The sequence below is a fragment of the Manduca sexta genome, chromosome 14 (assembly GCF_014839805.1).
Source record: "Manduca sexta isolate Smith_Timp_Sample1 chromosome 14, JHU_Msex_v1.0, whole genome shotgun sequence".
In the NCBI taxonomy this organism is placed as follows: domain Eukaryota; kingdom Metazoa; phylum Arthropoda; class Insecta; order Lepidoptera; family Sphingidae; genus Manduca; species Manduca sexta.
The window spans coordinates 10,777,894-10,800,676 of NC_051128.1; the positions used below are offsets into that span (position 1 = coordinate 10,777,894).

At 35.6% G+C, this 22,783-nt stretch overlaps 1 protein-coding gene across 1 annotated transcript; it reads left to right on the forward strand.

Moving 5' to 3' along the window:
* Positions 1-1,057: 1,057 nt before the first annotated feature.
* Positions 1,058-22,382, forward strand: LOC119188487. Its single transcript, XM_037438559.1, has 4 exons — positions 1,058-1,134; positions 20,589-20,643; positions 21,020-21,134; positions 21,747-22,382. The coding sequence occupies exons 2-4, from the start codon at positions 20,590-20,592 to the stop codon at positions 22,139-22,141; spliced, it is 564 nt and encodes a 187-aa protein (XP_037294456.1). The 5' UTR covers positions 1,058-1,134; position 20,589; the 3' UTR covers positions 22,142-22,382.
* Positions 22,383-22,783: the final 401 nt, after the last annotated feature.

Below are 22,783 nucleotides of genomic sequence, written 5' to 3' on the forward strand. Positions count from 1 at the left end.
ATATAGGCGGAAAATAATAAGTTTATACCGTTTTTGCAAACAGGTGATTATTAAAAAATATTTTTTCCTGTCTTCAATGTGACATCAATATTATTAGTTGTCATTATCCTGAATGGGCGATGTGTATCTCCCATCTTCATTAAAATCTGTATTTGGCAAGGTAGTAAAGCCAGTTTTGATGTAAAATATGAATAGTATGCTCTCTAGAAAAAACATTCGCTTTATTTTTTTAATATTTGAATCGTTTACTATGATTAAAACAATGTTCAAATGAAATAAATATCCAAACTACTTCTAAACAGTTTCATCACTCCCAGATGACCTTGGGCCTCACTAATTTATGGATCACGTGGGAACCCTGGAAGCTAGACCGAGTCGGACTGATTTGATTATAATCAAAAACGGTGCGTGACGTCACTGACACCGGTGGCAATAGCGAACTACCGACTTAACTGCGCGTCGATTGGTCAGGTGGAAAACTTGCTGGGTTTACATGGAGCGGTTTTTAAAGTACTGATAACTTCTTTGATTGTGATTTTGTTGTTATTTTTAATATAAAAATGGATTGGGTCAAGAAAAATAAAACAATATCTATAAAATTATCGGTTTATGGTTACTTTGCACTACACAGTATTTTAAGTGGTTCCCCATGTTAATAATTTTGTAAATGAACTAAAATAAATAGATTAGTGCGAATACTTTTACTTTCATGTATGTGTTAATTTTTTTGTAAAATACAAAAATTAATGCCGCATTAGTTTTCAAAAATAGACGTGAACTAAGTATGTGTATGACAAAATTTCCAATGAGGTAAAAACAATCAAAATTAATCACCATACTAGCTAATCATTACGCATCCAAGATTCTTCCAGTATTGTGTATGTTTGCGGACGGTGATGATCTTTGCATTAAAAAACTCCGTCATTGAAAAATAGAGGAAATAAATCAGTCGTCATATAAGCTAATAGTCGGGATGCGTGGGCGCACATCTAGCGATTGTATCATCTAGCCACCCCCGCGCACTGAGCTCGCAGACTCGCAGCCGAGCCGTCTCGCACTCCGCCACCCGCCACTTGCCACCTGCCACCTGCCACCTGCCACCTGCCCGCCACCACCACTTCTTTGAACGTAGTGGTGAGTTTTGTTTATTGTAGTGTGTCGGATTTTGTGTGATTTTTATGTGATTTTTTGTGGATTGGATTTTGTTGTTTAAGAGTGTGAGTGCCGGTAGGATTTATAAAAAAAAATGTATTTATGTTTGTTTCTATAAGACGCGCGGAATATATTTATTTTTTAAAACAAGTGAAGCTTACTTGAATTGTAAAAGTAAACACTTAAAATTCTTAACTAAGATTTCTCTGAATAAATACAGAGTTGATGATTGAACAGTGACTTTATGTTAATTATGAGTCAGTACTTATAAAACTAAAATATACGTGCAACAGTACCTAGTACGTACAGCATTCACTCTTGTTTCAAAAGACAAAGTAAAATTACTCTACATAATTTTAAAGCAGTGTCAAACTTCTTATCAAATTTTATTGTTATATTAAGGGTCCATATAAAAAAGCGGGATCTTTTACATATGCTATTGTTTTCATAATAAATATTTTGTATCGAGCTTTAAACATTTATAATTAATTTTTTTATCAAGTTTAAAAATATCTGGAAAATAAACATTTACTTTTATTCATAAATATAAAAAAGTCAGATCCGTTAAAAAAGGACAATATTATGTTGCTCAATGCGATAACAATACACATAAATAAAATTAATCGACTGTAATGTCCAAATAACAGTATTTTTCATCGACATGAGTTTTCGCAGTAATAATACCCAAATAACACATAAAATGTTTTTATGTCTGTACGAGATAATCTCAATAAATTGGATCGTTTTTTATTTATATAACATGTAGCTAAAATTATATGTTATAATAAAAGCAGTTTTTTCTCCGGAAATAATTAGAATTTCGTAAAAAAACGTATACTATTTGCGACTACCCTATATTTTGATAACACTACTTGCAGACAGTTACAGCCAGTCATTTCCAATTTTTTTCTAGCAAAAACTACATCGCTTTATGGTCCTTTTATCCCTGTAAAAGGCTTGAATGCGAACAGAATTGCGAGTAAAGTCCTATCTTGCTATGACGCCGGTGAGGATGTAATTTAATTAGTGTCACAGCACAGCGTGAACTCGCGCCAGCCTCCTCAAGTTATGAAGTGATCAGCGATGGTCATGCAGCGTTATCAACTATTTGTCATTTGAGTCGGGTATTTATCAAGGGGCGCTTGTCCAAAGCCATGAATTGTTTTTTGAATATGGAATATTTTTTGACTTGTAATCGATCCATTTAGTAATTCATATTAAAAAATCATCGTTGACTGATTTTTTAAGAGATGAACATATGTTTAAAGTCAAATAACGCATTATTATTCCTCTATAAATATTTAGGAGTCCTGGCGTTCACCCAGTACCAGGCGCCCACTAATTAGTTCTATTTAAAAATCTTCCCAGTAATCTGTCTTGCTCTGTCGAACTGTATACGTCCTTATAAGCCGATATATTGTTTTCGAGCGCCGTGTCTCGTGTTCACAAGTATTTGTATTTTCCTCCTAATGTATCATTAATAGCACTTAATCTTGTTTACCTTTACCGGTTACCTTTAATTTTATGTCATATGAGTATATCTGAATAATTGTTGTTATTTTACCTCATGGTTGCCGACCTTCCCAATACCTAGTCTTTAAAGGGCGCTGAGGAATTTTAAAGTGGTTATCATTTACCTGTGATCAACTGATGCGAAGACTTACAAGGCCAGATTTGTGCAAAAAATAACCTAGCTCAAGCAGTGATTACATAGTTTAAAGTTCTAAACCGAGCCGCTCGTCATTGCCTCAAACACTAGCATCAAAGCATATCAAGTCATTAACATTACTGTATTGCGGACCGCACAATTTGTGTTCATTAAAGGTCCTAGGGACCCTTATCAAATAAATAGTGAATATTAGTCTCAAATTAAGTCTAGTAACCTTCAAAACTCCGACGACATATTGCCAATCCCACAAAATGTACTGCTGATTATAACTTCAACTAATGTTTCCCACAAGTAACAGGCATGTTTTGAGAGTTGTACGAACAGCGCGACTCGGTTCCGAGAACCACATCGCACTGACAACTAGGCGTGATTGTAATACATAAACATACATACATGATACATACATCGTTTAGTATTTAGCTAGTTATGGCAATAAATTAGATCACGTCGTACAATATAGCGAAGGTTGAAAGGTAATTGATTTACGTGGGATACATTCGAATAATTTCGATTCGTTTAAAAAAGCACAGAAATATCCTGATTGCTAATGTGTATAAAACTCAATTTCCGAAGGGGCAAGCAGGTTCAGTATGCCTGTAGGAATGCTACACGTTTGATACTATGAATTTGCAACACTTATTAATTCACCCTATCAGTCATAGATGCAATAAAGGCAAACTCGCCGAGCTCTGTTGTTCGATCTCTGAGGATTAGTCTTAAATTAATGACAGTAATGCCAGAGACTTGTTGCTTAATGCTTACGAACTTAGCACCTCAGAATAGCAGTGGATTTTTTAAAATAGTCTGATATCTCTAGGAAACAGGCGCAATGCAGATGCTACGTCTGTTTTCAATAACTGATTCTTCGATCCGACCCCGAGAATAAACTAATCAAAATAAATTATTTATGAACATCAAAAAAAAAAAAATCTGAGCGGACCATTTTCGCGATGGATAAAAAAGTGATTGAGATCGTTATTGTAAACGTTGTTAGTGATATTGCTGCTGTTTATGAACGGTCAAGTTGTTAACCATCATATAACTTGCGAAACTAATAAAAACGTTGTTTTTTTATTTTTGCAATTCTGGGCAAATACAAAATTGAAAACAATAAGCGCCCAGGACGAGATGTCCTCTAAAGAATCTCTTTATTTGGCGAAGCAAAAAACCAAAGTTTGTTGGTGGACAGCGTCACCGCCTGTTATGGAAACCGGCTCAGCGCACCGACGAACACACTTAATATTTATGTTTATACTGGCTCGCTGTTTTCGTATATACCACAGTTTTTGAAAATTATTATTTTGTACATCTAATATTGTATCCTTCAAGGCGTTGTCCGGGGTGTATCAGCAGTTGATGTTAATTCAATCTTATATTGTCTTGAGGCCTTATAGTCGCATCGGATCGGTATAAATTCGAATCTCGAAAAATGATTTTTTTTTTATTGAAACTTCGACCATAAATATATCGAACTAGTAATGGATTCCAGAATTCCTAAACACACTGCTATTAGATTAATTAAGTAGAATTTAAAGTTATCGCTATTCAAAAATAACCGCGCAAAGCAAATCGTTCTTGATATAATCTTATTTGAGTGCAAATTAAGAAAAAGTCTAATTATTCAGTGTATCACTTAAAATATCCAATATGATATACCTGTCCAGAGTATAATACCTCGTTCAAATTGGTTCAAACGTCCGTTCCATAAATAGTATATGTTTCGAGGTCACTTAGGTACAAAACAAACAGCCCGCGCTGCGAGGTCCCGGCGCCCGCTCCCGACAAACCTGTTGTGCGGGACGGCGCGCCCGGGACGCGGGACTCGCCTGGTGTTATGCGCATTTCGCCATTTACATTCCTCTTTATAGACCATCTATAGCACAGCTTGGAGAAATGTTTTTACTAGATTATGTTTGCAATTCCACCTCCGTGAATCTGGGTGATAAAAGTATTATTATGCACTTTTTCGATAATATTTTTAGACTCGGATATAATATCTATCTAACCTAGATAGGCAACAACTGTTTTGCCTTTGTCTGCTACGATTGTAAGCGCATTTCGGATTGAAGTCCCGGATTACATTTAATGTATCGGCATCAAGGTTGGCACAATTATCTATTACTTATTGGCTTTTTGGTACCTAAATTAATGTCTCATTCTCATTTACCTAGCAAAAATCTTTTAATGTGTTGGTAAATATCGAGTTTACGTTGCCAGCATTTGACAATGTGATAGTTGCGTGCAAGGCGCACGGTTTAGAATGCGTCGTTGTAAAGTAAACCAACTTTGTATAAATGACATCACGATTCATAAAAGTTTCTAGAAAATGGTTCGGAATTATTAATATTAAATAGACATTTCAAGAAATGTGTTTTTGTCAACAATAAAACAGGCCTGAATTTTGACGAGACGAACTACAAAGATCGAAGATAGAAATCATTCTGATCATTTTATACATTCGTAAGATAAATGTATGACATTCCAAACCACTCAATTTGTCGCACAATACCCAACAACAAATATTTGCCAGTGCGCAAATATTTGTCACCAAGCAACTTGCATCAGCGCCGTCAAAACAAATACATACCTAATGAGTATCTGTGTTTACATCTGCACTAATATTTTAAAGAGGTAAAATTATTTTTGTATTGGTAATCTCTAGAACTACTACCTCGATTCAAAGGCTTCTTTTATAAAAACCTACTTTATTTTTGAGTAACCGACCCTTCACAGTCTATGTAATATTTTATTCTTTAAAGATCCCCTTAGTTATAACTAGAAGATTTAGTATTTACCTCCTTCCGCTAATGATACGCTTTTATGGTTTCAATGGTAATACTGTATAAATTTTTTAACATGATTTTCCCGGGATTGAATCTCTAAGAATGGTTTAACATCACACCGACGACAATCCTTTCTAGAACCTCGGAAAAGTGCAATAATGTAGGTATAAACATAATATTTTAGTGTTTACAGTAGTCAGTCCGAGGTGAGCCTGCGACCGCCTACGCATGACTCATGATGTTTACGATCGGTAAATAGTATCGAACCTTGTTCTTATGCAATGTTGTCACACTTTGTACAGATGCACTTGTCGAAAATTAGCTAATGCCTCTTGAAGTAAAACTAATAGTTATCGGCGCTAGATGGCGTTAATATCAATTTATTTTGATATCACGGAGGTAGAGTTCGTATATTGTAGGTTTAGAGAGATTATAATATGTAAAACACTTAAAAGTATTTTTAAAAATCAATTCGTGGATATAATATACATTGTCCTGGTGTTATAACTATGCAATTTTAAGATTTGATTTAATTGTTGGGATAACTTTCATGCAAGTTTAGCCTGATTTTAATATCTACAATGCAATAAACATGATAATATTATAATGAACATATTTCCCACTTCTCTACACTAGGGTCGGCGTGGTAATATTTACAATCTAAATAGTTACAAACTACAAACCTAAAATAGTGTTGTAATTTAAGTATTATATTAAATTGCATATCTTATTAAGAAACAATAACTTGTTAATTCAATGATTTCGTAATGTAAGATTGACTGACATTTTGAAATGGTTTACGAAATAAGAGTTTGAAGCGTAGTTATTACCACATATTTTTTTATACAATAAAAGGATGAGACGAACAAGTCGCCCGTCGAGTGATAAGTTCTACGTTTACTTAAAAATAATACCTAGAACTTAACATCACTTATATGGGGTTGTAGACAAGACTTTTTACAATTGTTAAATCGCTCGTAAATGGATAAGTGTTATCCATAGGATATGTTATTCGTATACAGTAGCGTAGCTTGCTATAGGGGTCCTATCAGTGGCGAAGCGTCCATACAAACAGATTCCTATCGGCTTCCCTTTTAAGTTGATTTCTGATTGTCTTAGTTTTTGTTGTCTGTTAAATTGGCAGCGATATGTTAACTAAGGCAATTTATTTTTACCTCGAGTTACCTTTTGTAAAATTTCACCCTTCGCCACTGGGTCCTATATCTACATATATTTGTTGGGGGATGTTCAGGGCAGTGCGAACTTTGCGCCCGTTTAGTTTAATGTAGGTATGGACCAAGATGGGCCCAAAGCTCAGGGGTCTCGTATCATTGATACGGCTGATACGGCGGTAGCTACGCCCCTGGTCGTATATATATTTTTGTTTTCTTTTAATTAACCGTGTCCGTATAAGAAAAAAAGGAATTAAGCAATTAGAAAGTTAGTGAGATGGAAACCAATTGTCTGTTTATGACAATCATCCGACCTAGTTTGGATTTTCAATGCCAGGCGCGATTGTCGTTTCGTTAACTGTCCAATTCCGCACATTGTCTACAACGCTAGATTGAGATCATTTCAATCTAGAATTATTTGTGGATGGCGTCATAGGAAGTGCTTTTTGGTGTTGTTACCTGTGTTTTGGAGGCCGGTGGGTCGCTGTGGACCAGTCTATACACAATATCAATGACATAATTACTGCTTACAGCTGTTTACATCTTTCGTTCACTCTGTTAACGCGAATTGTTACACGTCTTATGATTATTTATATACTAGCTGGGCAAATTGACCTCACTGTACCTGATTGTAAGTGGAGTACGGTCCAGATTGAATGTCTGAAATTGTTGACCTCCGCAATTCCATATAATTATGCCGGCCTATTTGAGATTACTGTGATGAAGCCTGGGTAATGTCTAGGTATTTTTAAAAGTGCACAAACAACTTCGAAGTGCTCAGGGATAGAACCTGCAACTTCTGTTTCAATAGACAGTTGTTCATTAAAACAAAATAAATAACATAAACACTTTATTTATCACGTAGACGAACAAATTTGCACTTATGATACGTCAAAACAATGTATAAGACTAATTATAATTATTATTCTAAACAACAATTAAAATTACTTATATAACTATGGACATTTCAAATTAGGGATAAAATTTATATTTAAAATAAGGTACAAACCTCAGTATCCAGCTCGGGCTCGCAGGTAGGGGGAAATAAAAGGATAGCGCGTCGCGATCCTCACCGGTGAGGATATGAGCCCAAGCCTAGCTAAGTTAACGTTCGTCGCACACCCCCTATTAGGCTATCGCTGCTCGTGGCGTGACATAAGCCGATTTAAATATACATGACCTTGCATTTTGACCGTATTTTTGTTCACCATATTTTACCAAAAGTACAACATACTGTTTTTGAAATGACATTTATAAGAACTCGCTTTTAGCTGAGCAGAGCTGGACTGTGGAGCAAATATTACACTTTTCGATAAGTTTTCGAGGTATGCAATTATTGCCATTTTTACTAAAAATCTTGGAAGAAAAGGCAATAGTCAATAATGTAAACGATTTTCTCATCTGGGTACAGAATTTACATGTAGATCAAGGGCCGTGTGGCTCTACAACTAGGGTTCCGCACACACGTTGTCTCAACTCTCGGGCCACATGACAGGATAAATTGGTGATCTGATCCATTTAGTAAACATATCTCTTTCATAATAATTTCTAGTATAAAACCGAAACATTGACAGCACGTTACACCCATCTTGTATCGTGTGTCCGTACAACTGACGACATGTGCGCGGCGCCTAAAGCACTAGGCAAGTCAGATATTGGGCGCTTTTATTGTTTTCAATGACAATTCGTTCCGGCGCATGAACGGTTATTATTTGTGAAGTGTTTTTGTGGTGAGAGTGATTTCATATCGATTTCATTGATCAGTCCGATTAGTCTCAGTCATTCACTTTTATATTCCCACCAAGCTTGTTTCTTTTATTCAGCAACACTAGAACGCGAATGCTATTCTTAATTATTTTGTATTGTCATAATAAACGACGTGAACTTAAGTTTGTAGTGGTAATAATATTTCAGTAATAGAAAGCTATAGGTTAATAGATCTAAAATGTTATTTAAATTTTAGGTACTGAGTCGTAATTAAAATCTTTGCCTATTACAAAGATACACGTGACCTTAGTCTTTATTTAAGGGATATTTATACACTCTTCATCTAAAAGACATTTTCCATACGAAAAATAAGTATTTAGACCCTAAGTTCTAGATCTCCAAATCATCTCTAAGGCATATCAAACATCCTTAAAGGTGCATTGTGGTATTTTTTGTGCATCCGCCGACACATCCGGCGTACACAAGGCTGTACCAATATTTACGCTTATAAATTGTTGTCTATGCCCTTGCAAATGTCACTATGTTTCACGATTTAGCAATCCTTTTAGATTATTTATGTGTGCTCGTTTTTTGAGGTAATTTAAATGTAATTTATTAGGTATTATTTATTGAAATTTATATAAAAATATCACATTTAATGACTTATTTTTTTTTAATTATTTACTGATTTATCCAATTACCATAGACATGGTACATATTGTATGAATAACTCGTTAAACATGAAAAGTAACATTTTGTTATTACAAAAAACCCGCAGTTATGGAATTTAGAATCGTTAGTAGTATAATAAACATACCACACCGCAGTAATTTTTTTTTATAGTAGCACGGCAAACAGAAGCCTAATTTATATCTACTGACCCTTAACAAACTGTAAATGATAGACTACACATTTGTCTCAATAAAAGACTTTAGTGTCTCGGGAACTGTTGATAAATTGAAACAATATTCAAGGCCAAAATCACAGTAAATCAAGTTTAATTGTTATTAAATTGCAGATATCCGCTGCATAAATGACGTAAGCTTGTCTCATGCATCTGCTAATGCGCAAAGGAAATCGTTTCATACTTCCCAATTAATTATACCTTGTTGATTAATATCTTAATTATCTAAAGGTGAACTAGTTCTTAAAGATATATTCAACTTTGTTTAAGTTATTACTGCATAAGACTTCTCCTAGGTTCTATAATCAGAAATAAATTTGTTAGTCAGTGGGACACTAAGTTGAACTAAAACGAATGTAGGCCTATTTAACCTACCTGATATTCTTTAACAATTAATTTGTCTACCGCCATAAATTGTGTTTACCTTACCAGAGCAAAGAATTTATGTTAAAGTCAAAACAATGAGAAGTTATACCACTAATAATCATAATAAAGCTCTTTATACCCAACAAAACATAAAAGAATAACATTTAAAAAATGCATAACATCGTTCGACAATGGACGAACTTACCGCCAAAAGATCTTATCTATCTTTAATAAATGTGCAGAAAACGACACATCCGTATGATGACGGCAAATCACTTTCCGTGGACGCCATAACACGTCGTGAGAGCGTAACCTGAATAAACAAATCATCGCTCAGTTCGCAGATCGCGGAGAGCGAAAGCCCATCAAAATCTAGCCACGTAGGAAGGGCACGGTGCTAGCCGTCTGTGCTAAAACACAAATCCTGTTTTGACATTTACGATTCATTTTATGCGGTGCTAGAATGCGGGCTGTAGACGTATATAGACGTTGAAGTGAAATGGCATTTGTTTATGAAAATATGTCGTACTGTGTCAGTTGTTGAAACAATTATTGTAGTTTTGATTACTTTATGCTATTTATAAACGTATTGAGACATTTAAACCTAAAATAAGATACATAGCAACCTTCTTAATACCTAGATAGGTCAGAAATTTGCATTGTTATACTTTAATCCGGGAAAGAACTACTAAACGTATACGATACAATGTCATTAACAAATTAAGAACGTTAATGACGTTGCTCTCAATATTTCTACTTCGTAGTCAACATTTGCATATCCCCACATCATCACCCACGCCCGCGTATGTTCCCACGCAGTTCGTTGATCACGAATGTTTTTGAACAAACTAATTATATCGTTAAGCCTCCTAAATTTCCAAAAACAATGAAATTGCTGGTGGTCCAAGAATGCCCTCCGCTCCTCCGATGGTTACTCTTGTCTAAATTAGTTACGCACTGTTGATTCCTTGTCACTGATCATCAGATAATCTAGATGCTCGATTGATGCTTTGGTATTTTTATTATTTATAGAAATATATTTAGTGTCCAGCCTGGAGTGATGGGCAAATCTCAAACTCATCGGGGGACGAATAAAATTCAGTGTAATCCCCACTCTAAGAATGATAAATGAGGGTTTGTAACGCCAAGCACGCACATTGTCCGTGTCGGGGTTGCCTGATTTCAGAATATGAACAAACAGTCCCGAGTCTTCCGCACAGAGACTGGAATCGCATGGATATAAAAGTGAAAATTACAATGTGCAACATTTCCACGCATTTTCTTAACCAACATTAATTATGAAACCAACCTACATATATACATCAATACTTAATTAAATAATTGACATAATTTACTATGAGTAAATACAATCGTTTATTTATTTTAATGGTCAAGGTAGAAAATTAACATAAATATGAATACAATTATAATACATATCTAAAAATATATATTAAAACAGTTGTACTTGTTATACTTGTGATTTCGCGAAATAAACTCAGAAACCAAAGAGCTTGATAGTACCGAGTATCTAAATTAGTGCTTCTCGCAGAACTTACTGTTCTATCATCTATCCGCCGTTTTATAAACAATCCCAATATCTTTTTTTCTTTCTAAAGATTTTAAAAATGATCTTTTTGGCATCCTTATAAGTGACCTTTTTGATTGGTTATTTCTCGGGATCGGATCGAAGTTTCTGATTGAGATCGTTTATTGACTAAGATAAAAAATACGTCGAATTGAGCGTATTTTATTTAAATACTCAACCCGGGATGGAACATAAAACTTCTACTAAGAATACGTACTACACTTCTGAAGCAGCTTCAATTTTGATACAAAACAAAATGTGTCTTTCTACAAAAAACCTATTAACATTTTAAACTCTAAGTTAAATTCCCATACATTGTGATAGGTGCTTAATCTTCCCGTAATGTATGTGTTTCGAGTAAACCCGAACTCCGGCCCGAAGTGACATAGACAACGCGTTTGTTAATCGCTAGCACTCACCGAGCACTAATGTAACCGCTAGGGCTGTCACCAATACAATATTAACTATAGTACAAAATGAAATACTTTTGTGAAAATAAAAATTTATAAGAATTTTAAGTTAAAATATACTAAAGGAAGGAAAAAATGTTATGAGTAGAAAAGTTTAAAAAAATAATACATTACGTATTTGCTTGTATAAAGAAAAAAAATGTTAAAAATAATTTCATAGCATCCCATCTAGGACACTATAACTAGACTTATATCATTTAAAAAAAATAATGACGCCAGTAAATACCTATCTTATTTTTTTAAACAATGCACGAAAAAAATTTATATTTGAATAGTAACAACTGGTAACCCTACGCGTGTATGTGTGCGTGCATTAATTGCGCCGATAATTCGGGGTGACGCGGTACAACGACCTCTTTACCGCAGCCTTTTCTTTTCTTTCGTGTATTTGTATTCTGTTCGTGCAGGTTTATCTTAAATAATGTTCTTTATTAACAAATTAAACTAAATGTATTAATGAGGTTGAATTTAATGTCATTCGCCGGTTCGTTATGGCGTGAAGTTAAGATTGTGAAATAATTAATTTTACAATGTAGATATTTTTGTTTTTTTACTCGACAACGTAATTCGGTCAGTTTGTCAACGTGCTGTCACATTATTATGTCATTAACTTCTGAGAATATTTTGTGACGTGATTACACGTTAATATAGATCAGGTTTTTTTAAGAATAAAAGTAAACTACGTCACAAAAAATGGATTCTTAGTATGAAAAAAGGCAACCCAATATTTTCGCATACATATTATTCATAAGACGTTCTTGTTATGCTAATATATTTTTTGCCATACAACCCATTAGTGCTGACAAAATAATTACAACACGCGACTTGACGCGCGGTGGCCGTGCGTAAACACGACTCGTTCCGTCAACACATCCTTCACGGTCCAATTTAATAAATAGCTTAGCATTACGGTGACAAATCGTTGTATTTATGCAGACTTATGATATTAAATATTGGTCTTTTTTCGTACCATACGTGGTTACTTATCTCTAGTGGTCTTCGAGTGGAAATCGACTGGCGATTTTTATTTATTTGTCATATTAATTATAATAATATCAGCCATGTATTATACTGTCTCACTGTTATGCACGGACCTCCTCTACTACTGAGAGGGTTTAAGCCTTAGTCCACCACGCTGGCCTAGTGCGGATTGGTAGACTTCACACACCCTCAAAATTTCTATAGAGAACTTCTAAACAATGCTGGTTTCCTCACGATGTTTTCCTTCATAGTTACAGAAAGCGGTAATTTACAAAGACTACAGACATATTTTTTTGAAAAGAACGAGGTGTGTGCCCTTGTGATTTGAACCTGCGGACATAACTACGTCTCGGTAGTCCGTTCCACACTCGACTAAGCTATCGCCGCTTATAATATGAATTTAATATATTATACATGTTTTTATCTGAATTTCTCTATATGGACTTTAATAATCCAACTCCTGCGTGCGCGCAACGTGCTTAAAAAGGGATTCGAAGTTTTCTCTTCACGTATTACTTAATATATAGATTATCCCCCCTCCAAAGATTCTTTTCACGGTGCTTATTATGAAATAATGAGACGGGCAAGTTGCACGCCCGGTGGTAACTATGCCTAATAAACAGTAGGACCACCCAGAATTTTGAATAACTAGTCTGGCGTCTTCATACATGTTAAGGGAGAAAACTAAAATATTAAAGCCGCGATAAAATCCGAAAAAAAAATTAATTTCTATGTCTAACATTCGTGCAAACATAAGAAATCATTATTATGTTAAGTGTTGATGCCTTCGAATTCTGACTTCTATATCTTTAAGTGGGATATAAAAGCGTGCACCCTGTTGCTCACACGGCGAAATAGACAACTATAAACAATATATCTTTGTCTATAGCACTATACTAGCTTCAAATGATTATTTCACACTCCTGACTTGTGTTTAAAAACAAAAGAAACAAGAAAAACTCGTTTCCATACTAGACTTTTAATCTATTTAAAACATGTTTTTCATTATTTTCGGAGATATAAGTAACATGTTTTCGCAATAGAATTATTTGCGTTATTTTTAAGTAGTTTCAAAATGTCTCTAGAGAAAGTTATAGGATTTCTAGTAAATCCTTAAATTTATGTTAGTTCAAATATTGGATCCCGTATTTACGACTAATGTCTGTTCGCGCAAACATTAGCAATGCTAATGACCAATTTAAATTCGTCTAAATATAATCCTTAAATGGCGGATTGTGTCATTTGTTAGTCGATTCATTCAGAGATGTTTGAATTACACACCGTTATAAAGATTATTTATGTTATGAGATTTATTTGAATTAGACCTTATGTATTTTTGAAAGCGGAAATTATAATGTCAAGTTCAATTATTCTATAGTGCGAGTCATAAACGTAAATGGAGAGAATTTTTTTAATTCGAACATGACTTCCGTAAAAATACATACTTAGGTATTCAAAAAACAAAATTTTTATATTTTTTTGAGAGGACAGCTTGAACCAATGATATTGGACAAATATTTTTTAAAAATCGAAAATGATTTCCGAAAAATATTACAAAAAAAATATTTTTCGAGAAGATTCCCTTGTAACGAATGTTATTAGAGAAATGTCATGGCTTGGAATAGATAATTCTTAATCCTTTATAAAACCAATCCCCATAGAGGATACATAAAACTGCAGGCAATCTCCGAGGTATTCAGTTTAAATCAGTTTAGACTGCTCTAAATAAATTCTATCACAATCCGCAGAATGTGAGAGCGTGGTGAGTCACGCGAGGGTTCAAGGTCTGCGGACCTTACCTGCACGTCCCGGGTCCTGTGACCCCGCCAGCGCTGAGCACGCATACCCCATTTATTAAATCTGATTCAGTATTATATTCCGCACTCCATTGAATGGCGGGCAGTCTAGAATTATGGAATATGTAGAATGTAATACATCGTAACTATTGAATGAATGAAACACTTTATTGTATACACCAAATACAGAAAAATGAATACTTTTTTACATCATAAAAAAAACAATACTCGGTCTTATCGTTAAAAAACGATCTCTTCCAGACAACCTGATATATAAAGAGACTTTATTATTTATGACGAGCTAAAGAAGGAGTGTGTAGCAAATTCAGCAGGGAAAACTATTTTATTATTTTCCATTCAAATATTGCTTCATGGTTGTTAAAAGGCATCATAGTTGTTCCTGCGGGTCTAGATTTAGGGTAACGGGCAGAAACGTTCAACATTCATTTGACTAAGGATTAACCGTGGATTTTATGACACAGGATTTAAATTCAATTATAAGAATACCTAAAAATTTGAATACTGAGAAAACAATTTGCTTTGAAACCGAAATCTTTCTATACAGTTTGTTGTTCCTGACATTAAATGATAATATTCTCTGACTGACGAAATTTTGTCACTGACAGGAAAATGGGACAATAAACATTCATATCTATTTATTTGACATTTTCTAACAAATTTATTCTTTCCACGAACTAATAAGTTCGCGGAAATATTTATCTCATAATATATGCAAAACGAATCAAAATAGCACTACCAGATATCAAGACATTGCGATAATCTTAAGTATATGTTCAATATAAACATTCACGAACAATTATAAATTATGTCGAACATTTTATTGCACCGGTGGGCTGGATGATGTAATTTCTACAGCCTTCGCACATTCGGGATGCGGTCGCGACTCTAACAAAGTGGGAGGCGTGTGGGTGACATGATAGATTTTTGCACGTTTTTTGCATTACTGTCTTGTCTAGATAACACTGCATGATCTTGAAAATGGCGGAATTCAAGATCGTAAAATATTTTTTACATATTTTTATTATGTTGTCTGGGTATGTTGACTGTTGTCATTGAGCAAATGCTTAAACCCTGGGTATAAAATAAATTGTACTACTGTAACCATTATGTGATTAAACTCTCTATGTCTCAGGGAATTTATTTATTTATTTAACAAGAGATATAACACATTACACTATCATTAATTAATAATACTTAAACACAAAATCGAGATTGCCTTCCATAAATTGGGTTTTGGAATTGACTGCAGCAGGTTTGGAATTCAAACTTCTGGGAGGTAATGGTACTTATGAATAGGCGTGGCCCGCCACTGCAACCAAATGACGTGCTAATATCATTTAGATCTAGAAGTATCTCAGATATAAAAATAATTCCAAACAACAGACTTTAATGTCGACCACTTACATAAATTATAGCTAATGAAAACTATTCACAAAGCATAATAAATCCAATACACGTTAATATCTAAATAAACACATTTTATAACCACCCATAATCATCGCCTACGACTTACTTTAGCTACGTCGTTACGACCAGTTACCATATTTATTAGCAAGAAGCATATTCCATCCTATTTACTGAGATTCGCCGAGGTTTTAAATTCTCAAATTACACGCAAACGTTTAGAAACTCCTCAATTGTCAGTACGTGCATTAAACGTGGTGATTTGCGAGCAATCTCTGTCCACGGCCGGTGACATCACCTCACGTGGCCGCCGCGGCGTGGTCGTTTGGTTTATTACCGAAGCTGGTATGGAAAACAATTTTCCTATTACAAGCTGGTAATGAGAAAACCAGCGTGTTGCGCCAATCTAGGTGATTATGGATTTGTGCACGCGAAGAGCTCATCATCGCTTGTGGTCTTTCAATGTCACGGCGTATCCTAATGTGTAGGTACCGACTGTATCATTGATAGTGTGAGCAGAGTTGTAACTACTGCTCTCACAACCCTATCTTATTAATAAAATGATTAAGATAAAATATCATGATGCAACAGTGACCGCACCAATCGCTATATTGAGCATTCAAGCCATTAATAAGATTTTTTGAATGGAACAATCCAATTTTTCCCGAAATAGACTCAATCAGGGTAGGACCGGTTTCACAACCCAAGTGTCTTTCAATAAAATAAATGACAGATTGGTTAAAGCCTCTCAATAATTACTCAACCATTGGCCGATTTAAAAAGCTTTATTTAGCACCGATTCAAATCACATCATTAACGTTAACGCAGCTGACGGAATCCAGACCACCTTTACTGTCAATTAAAGAAACTCAATCAATGAACGTTCTTGAATAAATAATTACAAAATACCAAGAAAATGATTTATTAATACTCTTATTCTTGGGTACCCAAGATCCTTTCGTGTTTTTTTTAACATTGGACTAACGGCAACAAGTTTGAAGGTAAAGAATCCAATGGTGCGTGAAGCAACGGTTCCCTACGACTGTGGCAGGCGTGGCCTCAGTTTATCACACCATAACCTAACTCCTCCCATCCACGCCCCCATGCTTGCGTAATTCTTCACCAATAGTTACGGTTATCATTCTTACAGTTGTAGAAACTAAAGTTACCGAGATTATATTTTGTATGAAATGAGCTGTAGTTAGTAACGTATGCGTAATGTTTGCGAAACATTTATTTCTTAATATTAATGTGATGAAGGTTACCTAGAACTATCCTTATGACATCACGAATGACGCAATCTTTAATCTCAAATGTTCTGTCAAAGAAAATATTATTATATTCAAGTTGTTTTTGCCGCGAATGCGTCAGGTGTTTTGGCTTCTTTGACACTCTTGTTCTGAAGGCGAAATAAATGTAAGTTTTTAAAATTAATTACAGCTTAAAATGTTAAATTAAAGTCGAAGCATATAAATAATGATACGTATAAAATAAACAAATATTTCCAATAAGAACATAACATATTAAGTGCAACCAAGCACTTAATTGGTGTAAAGTCGTCAATGCAGACGAAAAAGTGTTTACGTCTTATTTTTTTTTTTTATAACAAGCATTATTTATAGATGCACCTTCTTATGTGCAAACCATTCATTTATTTACCAATAAATACTTATTGAATGAACATTTTTTTTCATTCATCTGATTTAACTTGTATTTATTGACACGTTTTTTAAATTCCGAATCCAATCTCGATTAAAAATCCATTCTATTCACTTGACACGAATACTTGCATGTATGATAAATGAACTCCTTTTAGAGTTAATGCTGGGAGTGGTAACAGGGACAAGGGCGGTGGGCCCGAGCTGGGACGCCGGCCATGTATGGGCAGACCTTGCCGCGCTTCTGTGCGAAGCGCGCCATATGGCATTTTGGCGCGAAGGTCTTGATTTTTTATCTCATTTATGTACTTTTAATGTTTATTAAATGGTTGTTAAACAAGGCATGAAATTGGAAATTAAAAATTTCACGTCTGTATCGATTTTAATAGAGCACGCTGTTATTTCTAGAAATTTTACTATATTTTAAACCTATAGGTAACCAAAGGTGCAGGTTGGTTATATGCTAGTAATTAATCATCATCCATGAATCAATGTTCAAACCCAATGATTTCGCAACCCTGATCAATTACCACAGGTAACGCAACAGCTACGATATTTATAATGATTTCTTACGTTTACGCGAAAGTTAGACATTAAAATTAAACTTTCTTTTGGGGTTTTCTGCGCGACAATCGGCACCACCCCAGTCGAGATCGCTAGAAAACTGTCTAGTATTGATAACTGTCTGATATTTTTGCTTGCACACATATTTTCTAGTAAATGTAAAAGCAAAAATATCTCCACATTATCACAATACCAATAATTCGCGCATATTTCAATGAGCGCGCGACATTTTAATTGTTATGCGTTTAGCCGCATGTTGTGCGTTTGTCGTAAACATGCCGACCCGCCGACCGAAGAACATTACGCTCAATTGGCGCGAACTGCATGTGGGATGGTAATAACTGATAGAGATCGGAAAAAATTGTCTAATACGTTTACAGATCGTAAAATAAACGAGGAAATATTGCTGAATTAGCTAGATTTGCGTGACCTTGTTTTGTATTAAGGTGTGATGAAGTCTGATTTTTTTACAACTGACTGATTAGAGGAGTTTACTTGCTTAACTTGCTTGCCATAAATGTTATAACAACAAAACCTAACAATTTGAATTACAGTGTACGACAAACTAGAATTGTCATAATTTCCAGTTATTACACTGGCCATAGCTACAAATTCAACAACAGTTTCTATCTTCACTGTTTTATATTTGTATACTTATTATATTGTGTTTTTAGCAGATATGTTCTCATACGGCCTTTTATGGGCGGGGGTGGTATAAAACTTACAGTTTACATCTGGTGGTTCATTCATTTGCGCGCAATTAAATATTTACTATAAAATACAATCCGGAGCTTTCAATTTATTTTCCCACGATATCACTTCAACAAGGCGAACTTACTGGAACATTCCATCGTTTAACATTAAAAAGCGGGAATCGCATGTGAAAAAAAAGTTGTGAGAAAAAGTTTCCTTCTAGTAATTCTAAAACAATTTTCGCTCCAGGCAGCGGAATAGCTTAGCCGTTTAGAACTACGTTTAAAATAGATGGCTTTCCGGTGAGAATTATTTTTAACATATCTGAACTCGCTATATACAACCTTAGATTACCAACCTTGTTTTCTTAGATATAAAGTATCGAACTGTGCAGTAATTACTTACTACCTACAATGTTGCTCACTCCGTAACAATGGTGTCTTACGACTTAGCCTCAGAAGACAAAGCATTGATACTAGATACACTGTCACCTACGAAAAACCAACATTTACTTATTTTTACAGGTTTTAAAGTTTATATTCAAGGCAGCCGTTTTCTATTTACAATCTTGTTCGTCAAAATTGGTACTACTTATTCACCTACAAAATAAACAAAAAGTATTGATTGGAGTGCATCATGATTTCCGAGTATATTACCTCACGGTTATAAATACAGCGGTGACAAGCGACAGACGGGCGCTCAATTGGATGTGATCGAGTAATTATCACATCAGACAGTGAATTACCTTTATGTTGTGACGGGCAGTTCCAAACCTTGGTGTAAATAGGTATAACAGTCGGCAAACTTGCGGCACACTCCTATGCAGTGGGGATTTTTCGAGAGTAAGTGTAGCTACAGTTATGTTTGTGCGTTAGTGTAGCTACTTAGGTTTTTGTATGTTGGCGTAGGAACCCCTTCTAGGTGCAAAAAAACCCACTAAGCGATAGTGTGGTCAAATTGTATGCGACTAGGGTCGACTGGTATTTAATGCCAATTTTATACAGAAAACGTAGTGACTGAGTCAGTTGGTGTACCAATTTTACATAGATAATAGTTTTGCTATTGTATTTCATGCAATGAAATAGACGAATACTGAAAATCTATCACAATTCTTTAGTACACGTCATACCTATAATGTCCTTTTATAACTGATCTACAATCTACAAAATGATCCAGAATCTGGTGGCTTAAATACGTTTTATATTGGTGTTATGTGTTAATTATAATAGTTGTCAGTTGTTCAATACTAATTAAAACTAACCTAAAACCTAGACCAAGATTAAATTAGTGCTCTTTCTAGAGCTTCGCTAATAAATAGTGGATCTTTCGCGGTAAAATGTGTTAAATGTAACAACAGGATGTGAACTATTATGGACCGTGTATAATTTAAATTGGTCCGCTACTTTTTGTGTATCGTTTGGTACAGAGATCACTAGAGGCTTCCACTTTTCTATAATATAGATTAGAATATACAAAAACTGTTTTCCAAAAGTTAGTTCAGTTTTAGTCTTTAAATTCTGTGAAATAAATTTAAAAACGATATACTTGTTACGAAAAAAGATATGAATAAGGAATTAAGTTGTTTTACAATTAATACATTGTTAATAATTTTACTATGTAATATTAATGTGATGTTTAATGTTGTATGTTTGTTTGTCCGCAGCATGTCTGAAGGAGACGTGTCACTAATTCGTGACGAGGACCTTCTGCGCCGTATGGTGAGGATTACTTCAATTAAATACATTGGGTCAAATGCTCAATTCGACCCGAGCAATTACTGCACTGATTGTTTATGTGAATCGTATTATTATACAATTTCATAAACAATAAATAACCCGGTTATTCTTTTAATACAGTCACATACAGGCAACGTTGTTTTCAGATACTTATTTTATCAAATAACTGTTTGCCATTTCTTTTTTACGCCTGTTAAAATTAAATGGCAAATACTCTCTTATTCACTTCGCTCGTATTTTCATGAAAGGCGCTTGATCAAACAAAATAGTCACTAAACTATAATTTCAAAACAAAAATAAACAGAATATCAAATATACTTACTTGTCATCAAGCGAACTGATTGTGTCGGTGTTTCAGTGGCAGCAGACCGAGGATTTTTCCCGCAAGAAAGAAATCCGCGCCCACATGTACCGCCTGCGTGAGGAACGCTTGCGCAACCTTTATTCGCCGGACTACGCCTCCGACGGAAAAGGTAAATGGTTGAGTTTTTAATCCCTTTAAATCATGTTTTGTGTTGGGTAACGAATTACAGTAGTCTGATAATTACTGAATGTGGTAAATCAGAAATAAACAAATATTTGCTGTAAGTGTTTTGCAACAGGAATATTGTATTTGTTATTTCATTATAATATTTAAGTTTTTTAGTTTAGATGAGTTTAGTGTAGTGAATCTGTAGCATTAGTATTATATGATAATTAATCATTTGTATTTACCAAAGCTAGCCCAGTAGTGTTCCTATCCTCATTTATAGTGTATTATCAGTTGGCTGCACTGAACAGAATTGCACGATTGAAGCTTGCGTTCGTCTAGAGTAGTTGTGCGTCAACAGGTTGTGAGTTCACGTCGCCGCAGGGCCACGTGCAGTCGTTCGCCGACCAGAGCTTCCAGTCCATGAAGAGTAAGGAGGTGCGCGACGCGGGCTCCCCCTCCCAAGGAGTTCTCGTACCGCGGCCAAGGTGCCTACTGCGTCTTTACACTAACGCTTTATAACTTGTAACAACCCTACAGCATCAGGTTCGGGACACTCACCACTCACCGTCGACCCTGTTGTGAAATGTTCTGTACATGTTACCTGTATTTCCAGACCTGAAGGAGCTCTCGAACGCCGGCTGGAACGTGGAGTCGGAGAACAGAACGACGGACGACGGCCACACCCACGTCAAGTCCGTGCACGCCAACATCGAGGGCCGATACGACGTCGAAGGCGGCAAAGGTCAGTTCGCAGCCGTTGACCATCACAAGCAGGCGGTCACCGAGTACCAGGACGAGAACAGCAGTCTGAAGCGCAACGAGAGCTCGTCCAACACGGCGGCGCACGAGCAGGTGGTGCGCCGCACCGATGACGGGACACACTCTCGTCCACTACCAGCTCCAGTTCCAGCTCCAAGTACCAGCAAGTATCGACCAAAAACGAAACAGTGCCATATTCAAACGACTACAACCAACGAACCCTTGACTCTAACCGCAATGAACAACTAACGAGGAGGACTCACGAGAATACCGTGGGGAACAACTACGACAACGGAGAACTGGTGTCCAGGAAAGTGGAATACCCCGATGATAACACCCGGGTCATAGTCGAGACGAGATGTCTGCCCGACGGAACTCGCGTCACCAGCACTCGCCGGGAGTTCCGTGCGCCTGTACAAAGCACCCGCTCCGAGCAGCGCTCTCAGACGAAGACCGAGAGCAAGTACAGCTCTCTGCACAAGTCCGATCAGACGTCCACGTCCAACGTCTCGCGATACACTGACAACCGAGTTAACGACATCGTCGACTCGCAAAGAAATGTTGACGACCAAGACTTTAAAAGACAAATTCTAAAATATACTGATAATGATGACTATTCTGAGACGCAAAGCGTTAAGAGTTACGAAACAAACGTCAAACGTGTTGTGGATTCCAAAATTGATGACAATTATTCGCAAACCTCGCGATATGAAACTAAAATTAATAAGAAATATATTGATAACGTTGACGATTATTCGCAGACTGACAGGTATGATAAAGTTGACAGAAAAGTGGTTAATAACCAACGCGACGATGTGGATTACACACAATCTCGACATGAGATCAACAAGGAGCATTTGAAGACCGACGATTCCCAAACAACTCGGTACG